The sequence below is a fragment of the Prunus mume genome, linkage group LG2, assembly GCF_029339155.1.
Source record: "Prunus mume cultivar Tortuosa linkage group LG2, ASM2933915v1, whole genome shotgun sequence".
NCBI classification, from domain to species: domain Eukaryota; kingdom Viridiplantae; phylum Streptophyta; class Magnoliopsida; order Rosales; family Rosaceae; genus Prunus; species Prunus mume.
The window spans coordinates 29,034,574-29,046,056 of NC_142699.1; the positions used below are offsets into that span (position 1 = coordinate 29,034,574).

At 36.2% G+C, this 11,483-nt stretch overlaps 1 protein-coding gene across 4 annotated transcripts; it reads left to right on the forward strand.

The window, feature by feature from the left end:
- Positions 1 to 4,657: 4,657 nt before the first annotated feature.
- MED8 (mediator subunit 8) lies at positions 4,658 to 9,388 on the forward strand. 4 transcript variants are annotated; one of them, XM_089046814.1, is made up of 10 exons: positions 4,658 to 5,177; positions 5,265 to 5,448; positions 5,732 to 5,839; positions 5,943 to 6,007; positions 6,933 to 7,217; positions 7,389 to 7,442; positions 8,074 to 8,232; positions 8,489 to 8,542; positions 8,762 to 8,822; positions 8,931 to 9,388. In XM_089046814.1, the coding sequence occupies exons 1-10, from the start codon at positions 4,659 to 4,661 to the stop codon at positions 9,143 to 9,145; spliced, it is 1,704 nt and encodes a 567-aa protein (XP_088902940.1). In that variant the 5' UTR covers position 4,658; the 3' UTR covers positions 9,146 to 9,388. The 4 variants fall into 4 exon arrangements, with proteins under 4 accessions (XP_088902940.1, XP_088902939.1, XP_088902941.1 ...); XM_089046813.1 differs by having other exon boundaries at positions 4,659 to 5,177; positions 8,026 to 8,232; XM_089046815.1 differs by having other exon boundaries at positions 4,659 to 5,177; positions 6,936 to 7,217.
- Positions 9,389 to 11,483: the final 2,095 nt, after the last annotated feature.

The window sequence follows — 11,483 nt, forward strand, 5'->3', positions numbered from 1 at the left end:
AGAAAGAAGTGATACAGTAGTGATAAAGGAGTGATACAAAATGCTGATTGTATTACCTTTGGTTTCTTGTTTTGTATTTAAATAATAAAATAAGTATAAATATTGGATCGGTACGGGTTTCCGTTGGGTTAGGAATTTTGTTTCCGTTAACCAAACCAAACATTTCGGTATGGATCGAATCAGAATAATTAAAATTAAAAAATAATTATTTAACCAAACCAAACCAAACCGTCGGTACGGTATGATTGGTACACGGATAATTCAGATGAGATGACCACCCCTACTTGACATCTATCCATTCCTATAACTATAGTTAACTATTTGTTTTAAAATCTTTTAAAGTATTTAAAACCAATAAAATTAAACCAAATAATATTTAAAAAGAAAGAAAAAAAGTACATGTCTCTTTCTCTCCCTCCCCCCTTCCCGACCTCCAATGAGAAATGAGAAAAGGGAAGCATGGTTTCAAGATGCAAGAATCTACAAATTTCAAGCACTTGAATGGCTCAAATCTAAAGGATATTCTAGATCCGAAGCTGGAAAGGCGACAACGATGACGAACAAGAAGCCACCATGTCTGGTGACGGCAGTGCTAGAGTTACGGTTTCTTGGCTTGTTGCAGAAAATAGACGACTACAACGAAACCACCTGAGAATTAGAAACTGTGACGGACATGTCTCTTTACCTTTTCCATTTAATCTTTCTGATTGATGAGGATGAATGAGGTGAGGGAGGAAATGGTGGCTGGGGTTGTTGAGGGAAGTGGCTATAGAAAATAGGGCCTCTTGGTTGGGTTGGTTCGGAATAGAGGGATATAGAAGGAGAGAGTTTTTTTATTTTATTTTATTTATTTATATATTTTATTTTATTTTTGAGTTTTAAATGCTTTAAAATATTTAAAAACAAATAGTTAACTAGGGTTATAGGTTTGGACAAATGTCAAGTCATGAGTTGGGTGGTGAGGGTGCACATATGGTAGCAAAAATGCTCCCTTTTTTTACTTGCTAAAAGTGACACGTTAGATTTAACATCTTTCTTGGAGATGGTCTGAAAAAATGTGACTGTCATCTAGTGAGATTTGTGGTCCCAAGATAACTATGACCACTAACTTGGTACATGCCCTAAAAAATCCTAATACTATTTTGTATTTTGGATTAACTACATTTTACTCCCTTCCTCGAGGCCAATTTCGACAATGACCCTAACCTGCATGGAGTAATATGTAGTTAATTAATTTTAATAGATATATTTTTACTAAAAGCATCTACAATGGGAATGGGCTCTCACCTTCTAGAGACAAATTGGAAAAATACAACTCCAACCATGCTCTTCATCCACCTCTTAAAATAGGGAGACATCTAGGATCTCATAAATTTGAAAAAAGAGAAAAAAAACCTCCAAGTGGGTCCCTATAATATTTTAATGCTGCTTTATTTTATGAATATTTTAAACTTTTAATTAATGCTGACTATTTTTTGTTATATATATATATATATTTTTTTGAGAGAGACCATTTATGCTAAATTAAAAAAGAATTATAGCATTTCAGACGCCCAAAACTATGGAGTATAATTGAAGTTGATATTTTATAGAAATAGTTTTTGTGTGTTTTTAGCTAAAATTTTCAACTAAAAAAATAGGGGGCATTGTAGATGACTAAAACTGAACTTACTCAAGAAATTATTGCCACATGTGCATTGTAGGCATTATACAATGTGTGTAATCTACTACCACTCTAATCATTTGCATTGAGAAATTATTATATGATATTGGGATATAGTTATGTGGTATGACTCGTCCACATGTTATAATATGGATGGACGGTATAGTTAATATTTTCCACTTTTATGATATAATATCAATAAATATCCACTTATATATATTCTAATAAATGAGTTATACCACATGACATGCTCTCATACTACGTACACTATTGCACTTAAAGCATCCACAATTGGGTTCTTAAACCACCATTTAAGATAAATTTTTAGGGAGGAATTGGAAAAATACAACTTCAACTATGTTCCCTATTCATTTCCTAAAATATAGAGACCTCTGGGCCTCGTTTGGTTTACGGAATGAATTTGAGGGGAAATCATTTCCCATGTCATTTTCTAAGGGATGGGAAATGGAAGATTCATTTTCCACGTTTGATAATGTTGGGAAAGTAACCGGGAGATAGAACTTTATTTCCTTTCCCATGTTTGTTTTGAGTAGGAATGAAAAACAAAGTTTGTATAAATTTTTGATTATACCCATATTAAATTAAATAAAAAAGAATGCATTTAATGATATATTGTAATTCTAAATTGTTAATGGGGACAAAATGGTCATGAAAAATGTATATTTAATGTTGGTTCATTTCCCCAAACTTTCCCATGAGGAGGAAAAACAAAACCCAAGTTGGGATGATGGCTTTACTTTCCCCTTACTTTCCCATGGGCCATGCAACGATTTCCCATGCTTGGACTTACCAAATATGGGAAAGTAATTGATTTCTCATCCCCAAGTCTCATTTCCCATGAACCAAACGGGGCCCAAGAGCTCCTAAATATGAGGAAAGATAAAGGACTCTTAGTGGCTCCCTATAATTTAATGTTGTTTTGTTTTATGCATAGTTTAAAGTTTTAACTAATATATATATATATATATTTTATAGAGATGGACCAATCATATTAAATTAAAAAATAACTATAGTATTTATGATTCCCTAAACTAGAGAGTATGATTGGAGTTCAAATTTTATAAAGAGCTCATAAAATAAATTTTGTGTATTTTTAGCTAAATTTTAAGAGACAGGCCTACATAATTATTGACTAATTCCTTATGATCGTGTATTTATTATTTCAGGATGTGGTTGTGAAAGTAGCTTGGATATTGAAGGTTGGTGTCGATGTCGGACAAACTACTTTAAACGGTGGTTGCAGCATTATGTGATTGACAGACAACATAGCAGTTTTCATCTTTCAACGAAAACAATAAGTTTTTTTATAAAATTTTTTTAAACAAAACCAAAATTTTAATTTGACCTTATTGTCATTATGGTGATTTTGCTGCTAGCTAAGTCGTTTTTGCATGTGACTTTTTTCTTTTCGGGTGAAGCTAGCAGAACTCTTTTCATGGTCCTGTATGTAATAAATTTTACTTGGTTATGATGTCTATATATATATATATATATATATATTGATTTGAATGCCTGCTAAGATTTATTACCTTCTTTAAATAACATTTCTGCTTATCTCTTTTGCTGATAGTTTGATAATCCAAATATGTTTTCCAGTCTTAACAGAAGATTAATCTGGTACTTACTAATATCTTGTCTTAATAGAGTATCTCTCACGCTTATCATTCAAAGATAGAGATCAAATTGTTACAAGCTCTGAACCTATGACGAATCCAAGAATCTTGTCTCTTGGGGTTATAGTGTAAAACAATATAATCAAGTCATAAATTCAATTTCATTTTAAGGGGGGGCACACACACAATAAGTGGACACGGCGGTAGGCTTGCATGCAATGAAGGAGATGAGATGGGGTGGGGTTTTTTTGGGGAGATGGGGCAAGGGCTAGCCTGCGAAATAGGGCCACGAACCCAGCTAGCCCTCGAGCAAGATCTGCCTTAGTTTCAAACCCGGTTCTTGATGTCGCAATAAAAAAATTTAAAAAAATCTAAAAAAATACAAAAATTTCAGATTTTTTTAAAATAAATACTTAGTTGTAGTTTTCACTTCCCACACCAAAACTCTATACAAATTTTTCTCCTCATATCTCAAGTGAATAATTGTTGCCATGGCAATTGGTGGAAACACCATAACCTTTTGCAAGGGCAGAACTATTCAAGTGAATAGTGGCTGCCCTAGCCCTCCCTTGCCATAGAAAAGGGCAAATGGGTGGAGTTGCTCTCAGGGTTTGGAGGGTTTCCCATGAGGTCACACAATCGGCTCAGGTGGACCTTCAAGCCTATTTCCATGACTTCCATAGGATCGTTTGACCCTAGTGACCCCATTGTGGTTGTCTCTGCTCTAGACCATAAAATATGCAACATGTAAATACCCTTTTGTGTTGGCATGATTTTAATGGAACATAACACTAAACCAGTATTATATTGCACCTCTGAATACATGTGTTTCATGGCAAAAGGGTGGTTTTGCAAAATGGAATAGGGGGAGGGGAAAATTAGGTGAAAATTTTCAGATTTTTGTAATTATAAAACTTTTAAAAATGATGTGGAATATTGGTAAAGTTTGAGGGAGGTATGTGACAATATGAATAAATTTCAAGGGATGTATGCACAATTTAATTTTTATTGTTAAATTCATTTTGGGAGAAATTTTTACAAAAACACAAAATATGAGAGGGGTGTCAATCTAATTAATCCTTAATTATGAGAAGAATTTGCATATAACGGGGATGCTATCATAGTGGTATCTTAAGCCTATCACTCATTGTCATGTTGGAAAGTTAAAACCCAATAATAGGTGATCGGCTTGAAATAAAACCACAGTGGTATAGATAGGCCCACCCATTATTATGTTTTACATTGTGTTTCATTCCTAATATGCCACTCATTATTTTTAAGGATATGAGTGGCATTCTAGGAATGAAACTTTGCATTTTACATTGGGCCTGAATGGCACAATTGGCCCACTGAAATTAAAAATGCTTCAGCCTCGTCCTTCAATCTCTCTCATTCGCTCTGATTCTCAAGCAACAATGGCAGCCATGGAAGGCGTGGTACAGAACCAACCTCCTCAGCCCCAACAGCAACAACTACCGCAACCCATGGCGGTAGAGAGGCTAAACGACGCCGTGCAGCAACAGCTGAACCTAGAGTCCGTCAAGACCCGAGCCATCAGCCTCTTCAAAGCTATCTCTCGCATTCTCGACGACCTCAACGCCTACGCTTACGCCAACACAACTCCCAAATGGCAAGACATCTTGAGCCAATACTCCATGGTCAATCTCGAGCTCTTCAATATCGTCGATGAAATCAAGAAGGTCTCCAAGGCCTTCGTGGTTCATCCCAAGAATGTGAACGCTGAAAACTCTACAGTGTTACCCGTGATGCTGTCCTCGAAGCTATTGCCTGAGATGGAGGTTGAAGACAATGCCAAGAGAGAGCAATTGCTTCATGGTTTGCAGAGCCTCCCCATAGGTTCTCAAATTGAGAAGCTGAAGGTGATTTAGGGTTCATTTTAGCATCTGGGTTTTGTTCCAATTTTGTATGTCTATTCAATTTCAGAAGCTTCAGATTATTGTATGCAGGCAAGGATTGATATGATTGGAGGAGCTTGTGAAAGTGCTGAGAAAGTATTGGCTGATACTCGTAAAGCTTACTGCTTTGGAACTCGTCAAGGCATACCTATTGTTCCTACTCTGGACAAGGCTCAGGCTGCCAAAATTCAAGAGCAAGAAAATCTTCTCCGTGCTGCTGTTAATTTTGGCGAAGGTAACCACTATTCATTGTCTTTCTGAAACACTTTCTGCTTCTCAATGTTGCAGTTTTTGTTAACGACTTGCTTGATTGATTTTGGTGATCGTTTCATTCATAAGCTCTACTTTTTAGGTCCTTGCTCAGCTTTAGGTTCTTTTTTCTTAATATTGCAATCGGGTTATTGCTTTAACTTTCAAATGTAGTGTCTCTATTTGTTTATGATTTAGTACTTGTCATTCAAACCGAGTATGGATATATGTGAATGGTTTCATATGGGTTTGTAAATGCATGCATGCAGGATTAAGGTTACCTGTAGACCAAAGACAGAATACAACTGCACTTCCAATGCATCTGGTAGATGTGCTCACTGTTGGTGATGGAGCTCAGCCTTTTGCCGAAACCTCTGGTAATAATCAGTTACTTGTTGTTCAACCATGATTTAACCATGAGTTGATGTACTAGGTTGTACCCCATTGCTTTTCAGGTGACTTTAACTAAAGTTTTTTCAGGTATGTACTTAAAGAATACCCCTGTATCATCAAGTAACTTGACTGCTCAGAGCCCCTTGATGCAGGTTAGATGATAGGCTTCTTAAAGGGCCACTTTGTGAGTTTGAATTCTTAATTGAGGGGAATTGCTAATCAAGTTATGATGATAAAGTTATTTCATTTTGTTGTCGATTGAATTTACCTTAGAAAGTATTGTTTTCATCATCATCTCTCCCTATACATAATCACATTTTTCATAATATAAGCACACGGATCTCTGAATCTTTCCTCATATTTTCTCTGCCATCACTCATTTTGGCCGCTTTTTTGTTGTTGTTGTTGTTGCATTTATTCCCATCTTCTTTGATCACATCACCCGAAGTTGCAAGACCTACATCCTCAAAGTTTACACAGCTTAGATACTCTCTCCACAAAAGGACTGTTTCGTTTTCCATCTTGTTGAAACCCTCTGCTTCATTCTCTGCATTTGTGAGGTCAATTATACAGTTTTAAAATTTCTTATTTCTGTAGCTTTATTGTTTTGACTTTGGTTTTTGGTTCTGGGCCTAACCAAAATGAGTGTTTGAGTAATGAGGGATCCCTTCCAGTTGTCTTGAGCTATTGTTTGGTAAGTAGTGAGGGATCCCTTCCAGTTGTCTTGCGCTATTGTTTGCTAATCATGTTGGCAAGGCTACGTTCTTGGCATCCTTACCATTACCCCTTATCGGTTCCTTCATCTAAACTTCTACTTTTATTATTCATAAGTTTATTTTGTAATCATGTTGAGTTGGATCCACCTCAAACCCATTTAGTGGACTGATTTGGCCCTGTAATTTGGATTTGAACTTTTTCTTTGAAAGAGAATAGGGTTTGGTCAGGGTCTCACATAACCTTGGTCAACCTTAGCCAACAACATAATGTTGTTTTTCAAGTTTCGTTACTTTGATGAATGTTTAAATGATATAGATGTACTGTGCATCTTCTGGCCCTCTTACTTGACAATGTCAAAAGCAGGTTTCTGGATCACAACTAATGGGAAGACCGGCTGCATCTCCTGGTGGTACCAGTGTTTCAAACTTTGATAACACAACGACATCTCCACTGCCGTATGCCAACTCACCAAGGTCTAGCACAAACATGATGAATACGCCATCCCCTCAACAACAAAGCCAACAACAGAAGCAACAACAACAGCAGCAACAGCAGCAAAAATTGATGCAATTACCTCAGCATCAGCAGCAGCAACTCCTTGCTCAGCAACAATTTAGGCAATCTGCAATGCAAGGACTAGGGCAAGTAAGGTTTTATGCCAACATCCTATATGCTATTTTATGGCTTAGGAATTGTTGCCACATCATCCATTTCATTAAAGACTCAATGCGAGTTTCCAAATATTTGTTTTCTAGATTAAGTCCATGGCCAGTCATCTAGAGAATGTAACTTTTGACTCTCTCATTCATCATGCAGAACCAACTGCAACAGCTGCATGATTTGCAGGGCCAGCCGCAGAAGTTTCAGTCGGTAACTTTGTTGCTAACTCCTTTTTTACCTTTTTTCCTTTTTTCTTGTCTCTTTTTCTGGTTATCATCTCTTAGTAGTTCTCTTATGTTTTTCTAAGGATCTAGATGCTGCTTTCGTTGAATCTTTCACACTTTCGGGAATTAGATATGTACTTTAAGATATTAGTGAAAAATCTATTTACTTGCGTTGCCCTTTTGTTTAATAAGGTGGAAGTATTTGCATCCGCATATCCCCACAAATTACAAGCCTTGTGCATCTGCGCCTATAATCTGGGTGTTGGTTCTTAATGCTTGGATAAGAGTTTGGGCTTCTGAACGGATGACTGTAGAGTCATGGGGAATGAATGTGTGCTTTTCCCTTGTGCTATGTTTGGTGGTTTGTAGCCTTGAGGAGTTCATCTTCATATTAGAGAATTTTGCAAAACTGTAGTATTTTAGGTGTTACTCTTTCTTTCTTTCCCTCTCACATGTTATTGGCAAAACTACATGAGCTTTTGCATCAACAATGCAAAATAGCATTTATTTGTCTTGCCGCATTTCCCCATTTATGGGGTTACTTAACTAGTAATTATTATTCTCTCTAGTTACACGGACAACATCAAATGCAATTTTCTCAGCCTCTGGGGCACCAGCAATTTCAGGGTAGGCAGTTGCCTTCTGGACACGTTCAACATGGCATTGGTCAAAACCAACTTAATCCAGGAAATCAAATGAATCGTCATCTTGGCCAGTTTTCTGGCACTGCAAATAGTGCACTATTTAATGCTGCTCAGACGACACCGAGTCAAATGGTTAGATTTTGTGCCTATTCATTATCACTTTATTATTTGCATGAAAAAGAGTGGGAAGATTCTATTCATTGCATGGTTCAGAACATCAACTTGTATTGTTTGTGATATGCTTGTATTTTTATATTGTGTAAGTTTTGCATAACTCCACCTTTATGCCCTTCTATTTCATCTAATTCAAAGTGCTGCATTTTTTTTTTTTTTTTAACTTCTTGATGATATTTATGCCATTACATCTTCATTTCTTTTCCTGTTTCAGATACCAAACATTTCGGCCACTATGCCCTCACAATCACTTATGCCTCGAATGCAGGTACATTTCCTATGTGATTTGGTTTGTTGTGTTTCCCATGTTTATATTAGTTTCTTCATTTTATTAGTTTGTGCCTTTTCCTTTTTGCTTGTGGAGTTCTTTATTCTCAAAGGGTAACTTATCTAAGGTGGATGCTGTATTTTGATGATATGAATTGTTTTGATATCATGTGACTGATAATGTGATGACTTAATCCCTTTTGCTCTTTTTGCTCCACAGTTTGAATTGTCTGGTAACAATCCCCAGAGGAGCCATGCTTCCCAAATGTTGAGTGATCAGAGTACGACATACGCCCTTTCTTGGTCTAATATTAACCTCATATATGAGTATTGCAATCTGGTTCTTCTTGTTCCTGGTTTGATTTAGTAGTTGGGGTCTTTGCATGCAGTGTTTAACATGGGAGCAGCAAATACTGGTGGTATGATGCCTCTACAGCAGCAGCAGCAGCAGCAGCAGCAGCAGCAACAGCAGCATGGTTCGCAAGGTGCATTCGGAAACATTCCACCAAATGCTCAGAATCTTCAGCCTAATATGGTAGCACTTCAGGGTACACCACAGAATCATCCGAATTTTGGCCAACAGAGACAGCAAAATCAGCAATAAGACTAATGTTTCTAGTTTGTCAACAGAAACTTCTAAACTTTTAAATTTTTGTTCTTTGAAAAACAGAGTTAGTGTCTCTCTGTTTGGGTAAAATAGCTAAGAATTTGCAATTGACACTAACCTGGTGTATGTAATTGTTGTTATTGACCTATATAAAAACTTGTACATGCTGTTTATATAGTTTGTAAAAACACTTTCCAGTTCAGTGATAAATCAATTACCAAATCAATAACTTTGCAGTCATCCATTCAGAAGCCCATATTCTTATCCAAGTATTAAGAACAGACACCCAGATTGTAGGCACAGATGCACAAGGTTTGTAATTTGTGGGGATACAGAAGCTAAACCAGTAACTTTCCAGTTCTGTAAAGGAGCTTCTGAATGGCTCTTAACATATTTTGTTTTGATAAAAGTTATATCAATAGAAATGAATTACTCTTATTATCTCTTCAAAATATAAATTAATTCATGCGGATCGAGTTCATTTTCATTCATAATTCACATAACAACCAAACCAAACAAAAAACTAACTTAATAATGGACTTCCTTTACGACCACTTATAGCAAATGTCATATTGTTGGTTGTCCCAGTTAAACACGCAAGGGCCACCATCACGTATAACCCAATAACATTCACTGCAATCTCTACCATCTCTCCAGTGATTATACACGTCGAACCAGTGAATTGATGCATCCGGCAACTGAAAACTGCAGTAGAATCGTGTTATTCCGATAAACGTCGGTTTAAAATGGAATTCAAATGAGTCTTGAGGTTGGAGCACTTGGATACCAATGTCATCGTCCTCGGATCGGCAGTTAACGGTGAGGGTCGAGCCTCCCTCCAATGCATTTGTGACCCTGACATGTCTTGTCTTCCGACCAAGCCCTGCCCACGTGAAGAAGAAAATGAACATGGTGAGCAGAGCTACACTTCCATAATTGAACCGAGCCATGCCAGCTATGGCTTGTGAAGAAATTAATTTTACGACACTGGATGGAACATGCTTTTATAGTTGCTATAGTGCAATAAGATTATGGTAACCGATGTGGTTGATAAAACCTAGTAACAATTTGATGGGAATAATAATGTGGAAAGATAAGTAAGAAAAAAGAACAGTTGAAATTGGAATGGCTCAATGTGAATTAATTTGACAAAAAACCGTAAAAGAGTTCATAATTGTCACATAACCGATATTAAAGATTTGTAAAAGGAATATTATAACTGACATTGAAGATTTCTTCAACTGAAAATCTTGCATTTGACCATCCTTGAGGAGGAGCTCATCTCCTCAAAACAAAGGGATTTTGAAACTCTGTCAATTTCATTGAAATTTTTATTTTATTTTTTGAAATTCTTTTAACTTTCTTTGTTTTGGAACAAGTGTCAAAATCTCAGTTTTGAAGAGGAGATCCTCTTTAGTTTTAAGGAGCCAAACTTTGATCTCTTGAATATAATGGACATAGAGCAATATGACCATGTTCCATTTGGAGTACTTTTATTTTTAAGAGACATAAATGAACATTAAATACATAACATGAGCCACCAAGGCTATAGCTTTCACAAGTTATCAATTATTCATTTTTTATTAGGCTTTTGTAGTAATAATAATATTAATAAGATCAATTAGCTTTTAGTCTAGTGGTATTTGTCTCAATTTAGTTTGATGAAGTTTTAGGTTCGACTCACATGGATAACAAGAATGATATATATATTTATTATGAGTTCTGATCAAAACGATTGCGGCCAGGAAAGAACAAATCTTAGCTGTAGGTTTCTCTTCCTCACGACATGAGGCTTTCTCCTTGTTAATCAACCAAAGAAGTTCGGTGATTAAGCTAGGAGGCTCTCTCCCAGAGTTATGATTGTCAAGATGGTGCTCCAAGAAAAAAAAAAAAACTTAGCTGATATATTTATGTGGAATCCTACATAAAAGAAAAGATAAAGGCGTTGTGTGACTTTGGATTTTGATTGTTGGTTTTTTTTTTTCTTTTTGTGTCCTTTGATTCTGAATAGTTCCTTCCTATTTATAGGAAGAAAACCACAGCCTTAATAAGAGCCTTGAGTAGAAACAAAATATATAAGCACTGCGTTTGGTTGATATGAAATGAGGCTGGGGGTAAGAAATCAATTGTTTTTCCATGTTTGGTAAGTCCAAATATGGGAAATAGTTGCCTAATACATGAGAAAATAGAGGGAAAAATGTAATCATTCCCTCCCCTCTTGGGTTTCATTTTCCCTTCTCATGAGAAACTTTGGGAAAATGAGCCAATGCACGTTTGATCATTTTGTCTCCATTTAGAATTACAATATAGCATTAAATGCATATTTTTAAATTTG

What these genes read in the sequence shown, in the direction of transcription:
- MED8 (XM_089046813.1), top strand. Translation starts at nt 4,659, where the DNA reads ATGCTTCAGCCTCGTCCTTCAATCTCTCTCATTCGCTCTGATTCTCAA. An exon ending in TGCTGTTAATTTTGGCGAAG is followed by an intron (nt 5,449 to 5,731) that starts GTAACCACTATT and finishes GCATGCATGCAG; the next exon opens with GATTAAGGTTACCTGTAGAC. An exon ending in GCCTTTTGCCGAAACCTCTG is followed by an intron (nt 5,840 to 5,942) that starts GTAATAATCAGT and finishes AAGTTTTTTCAG; the next exon opens with GTATGTACTTAAAGAATACC.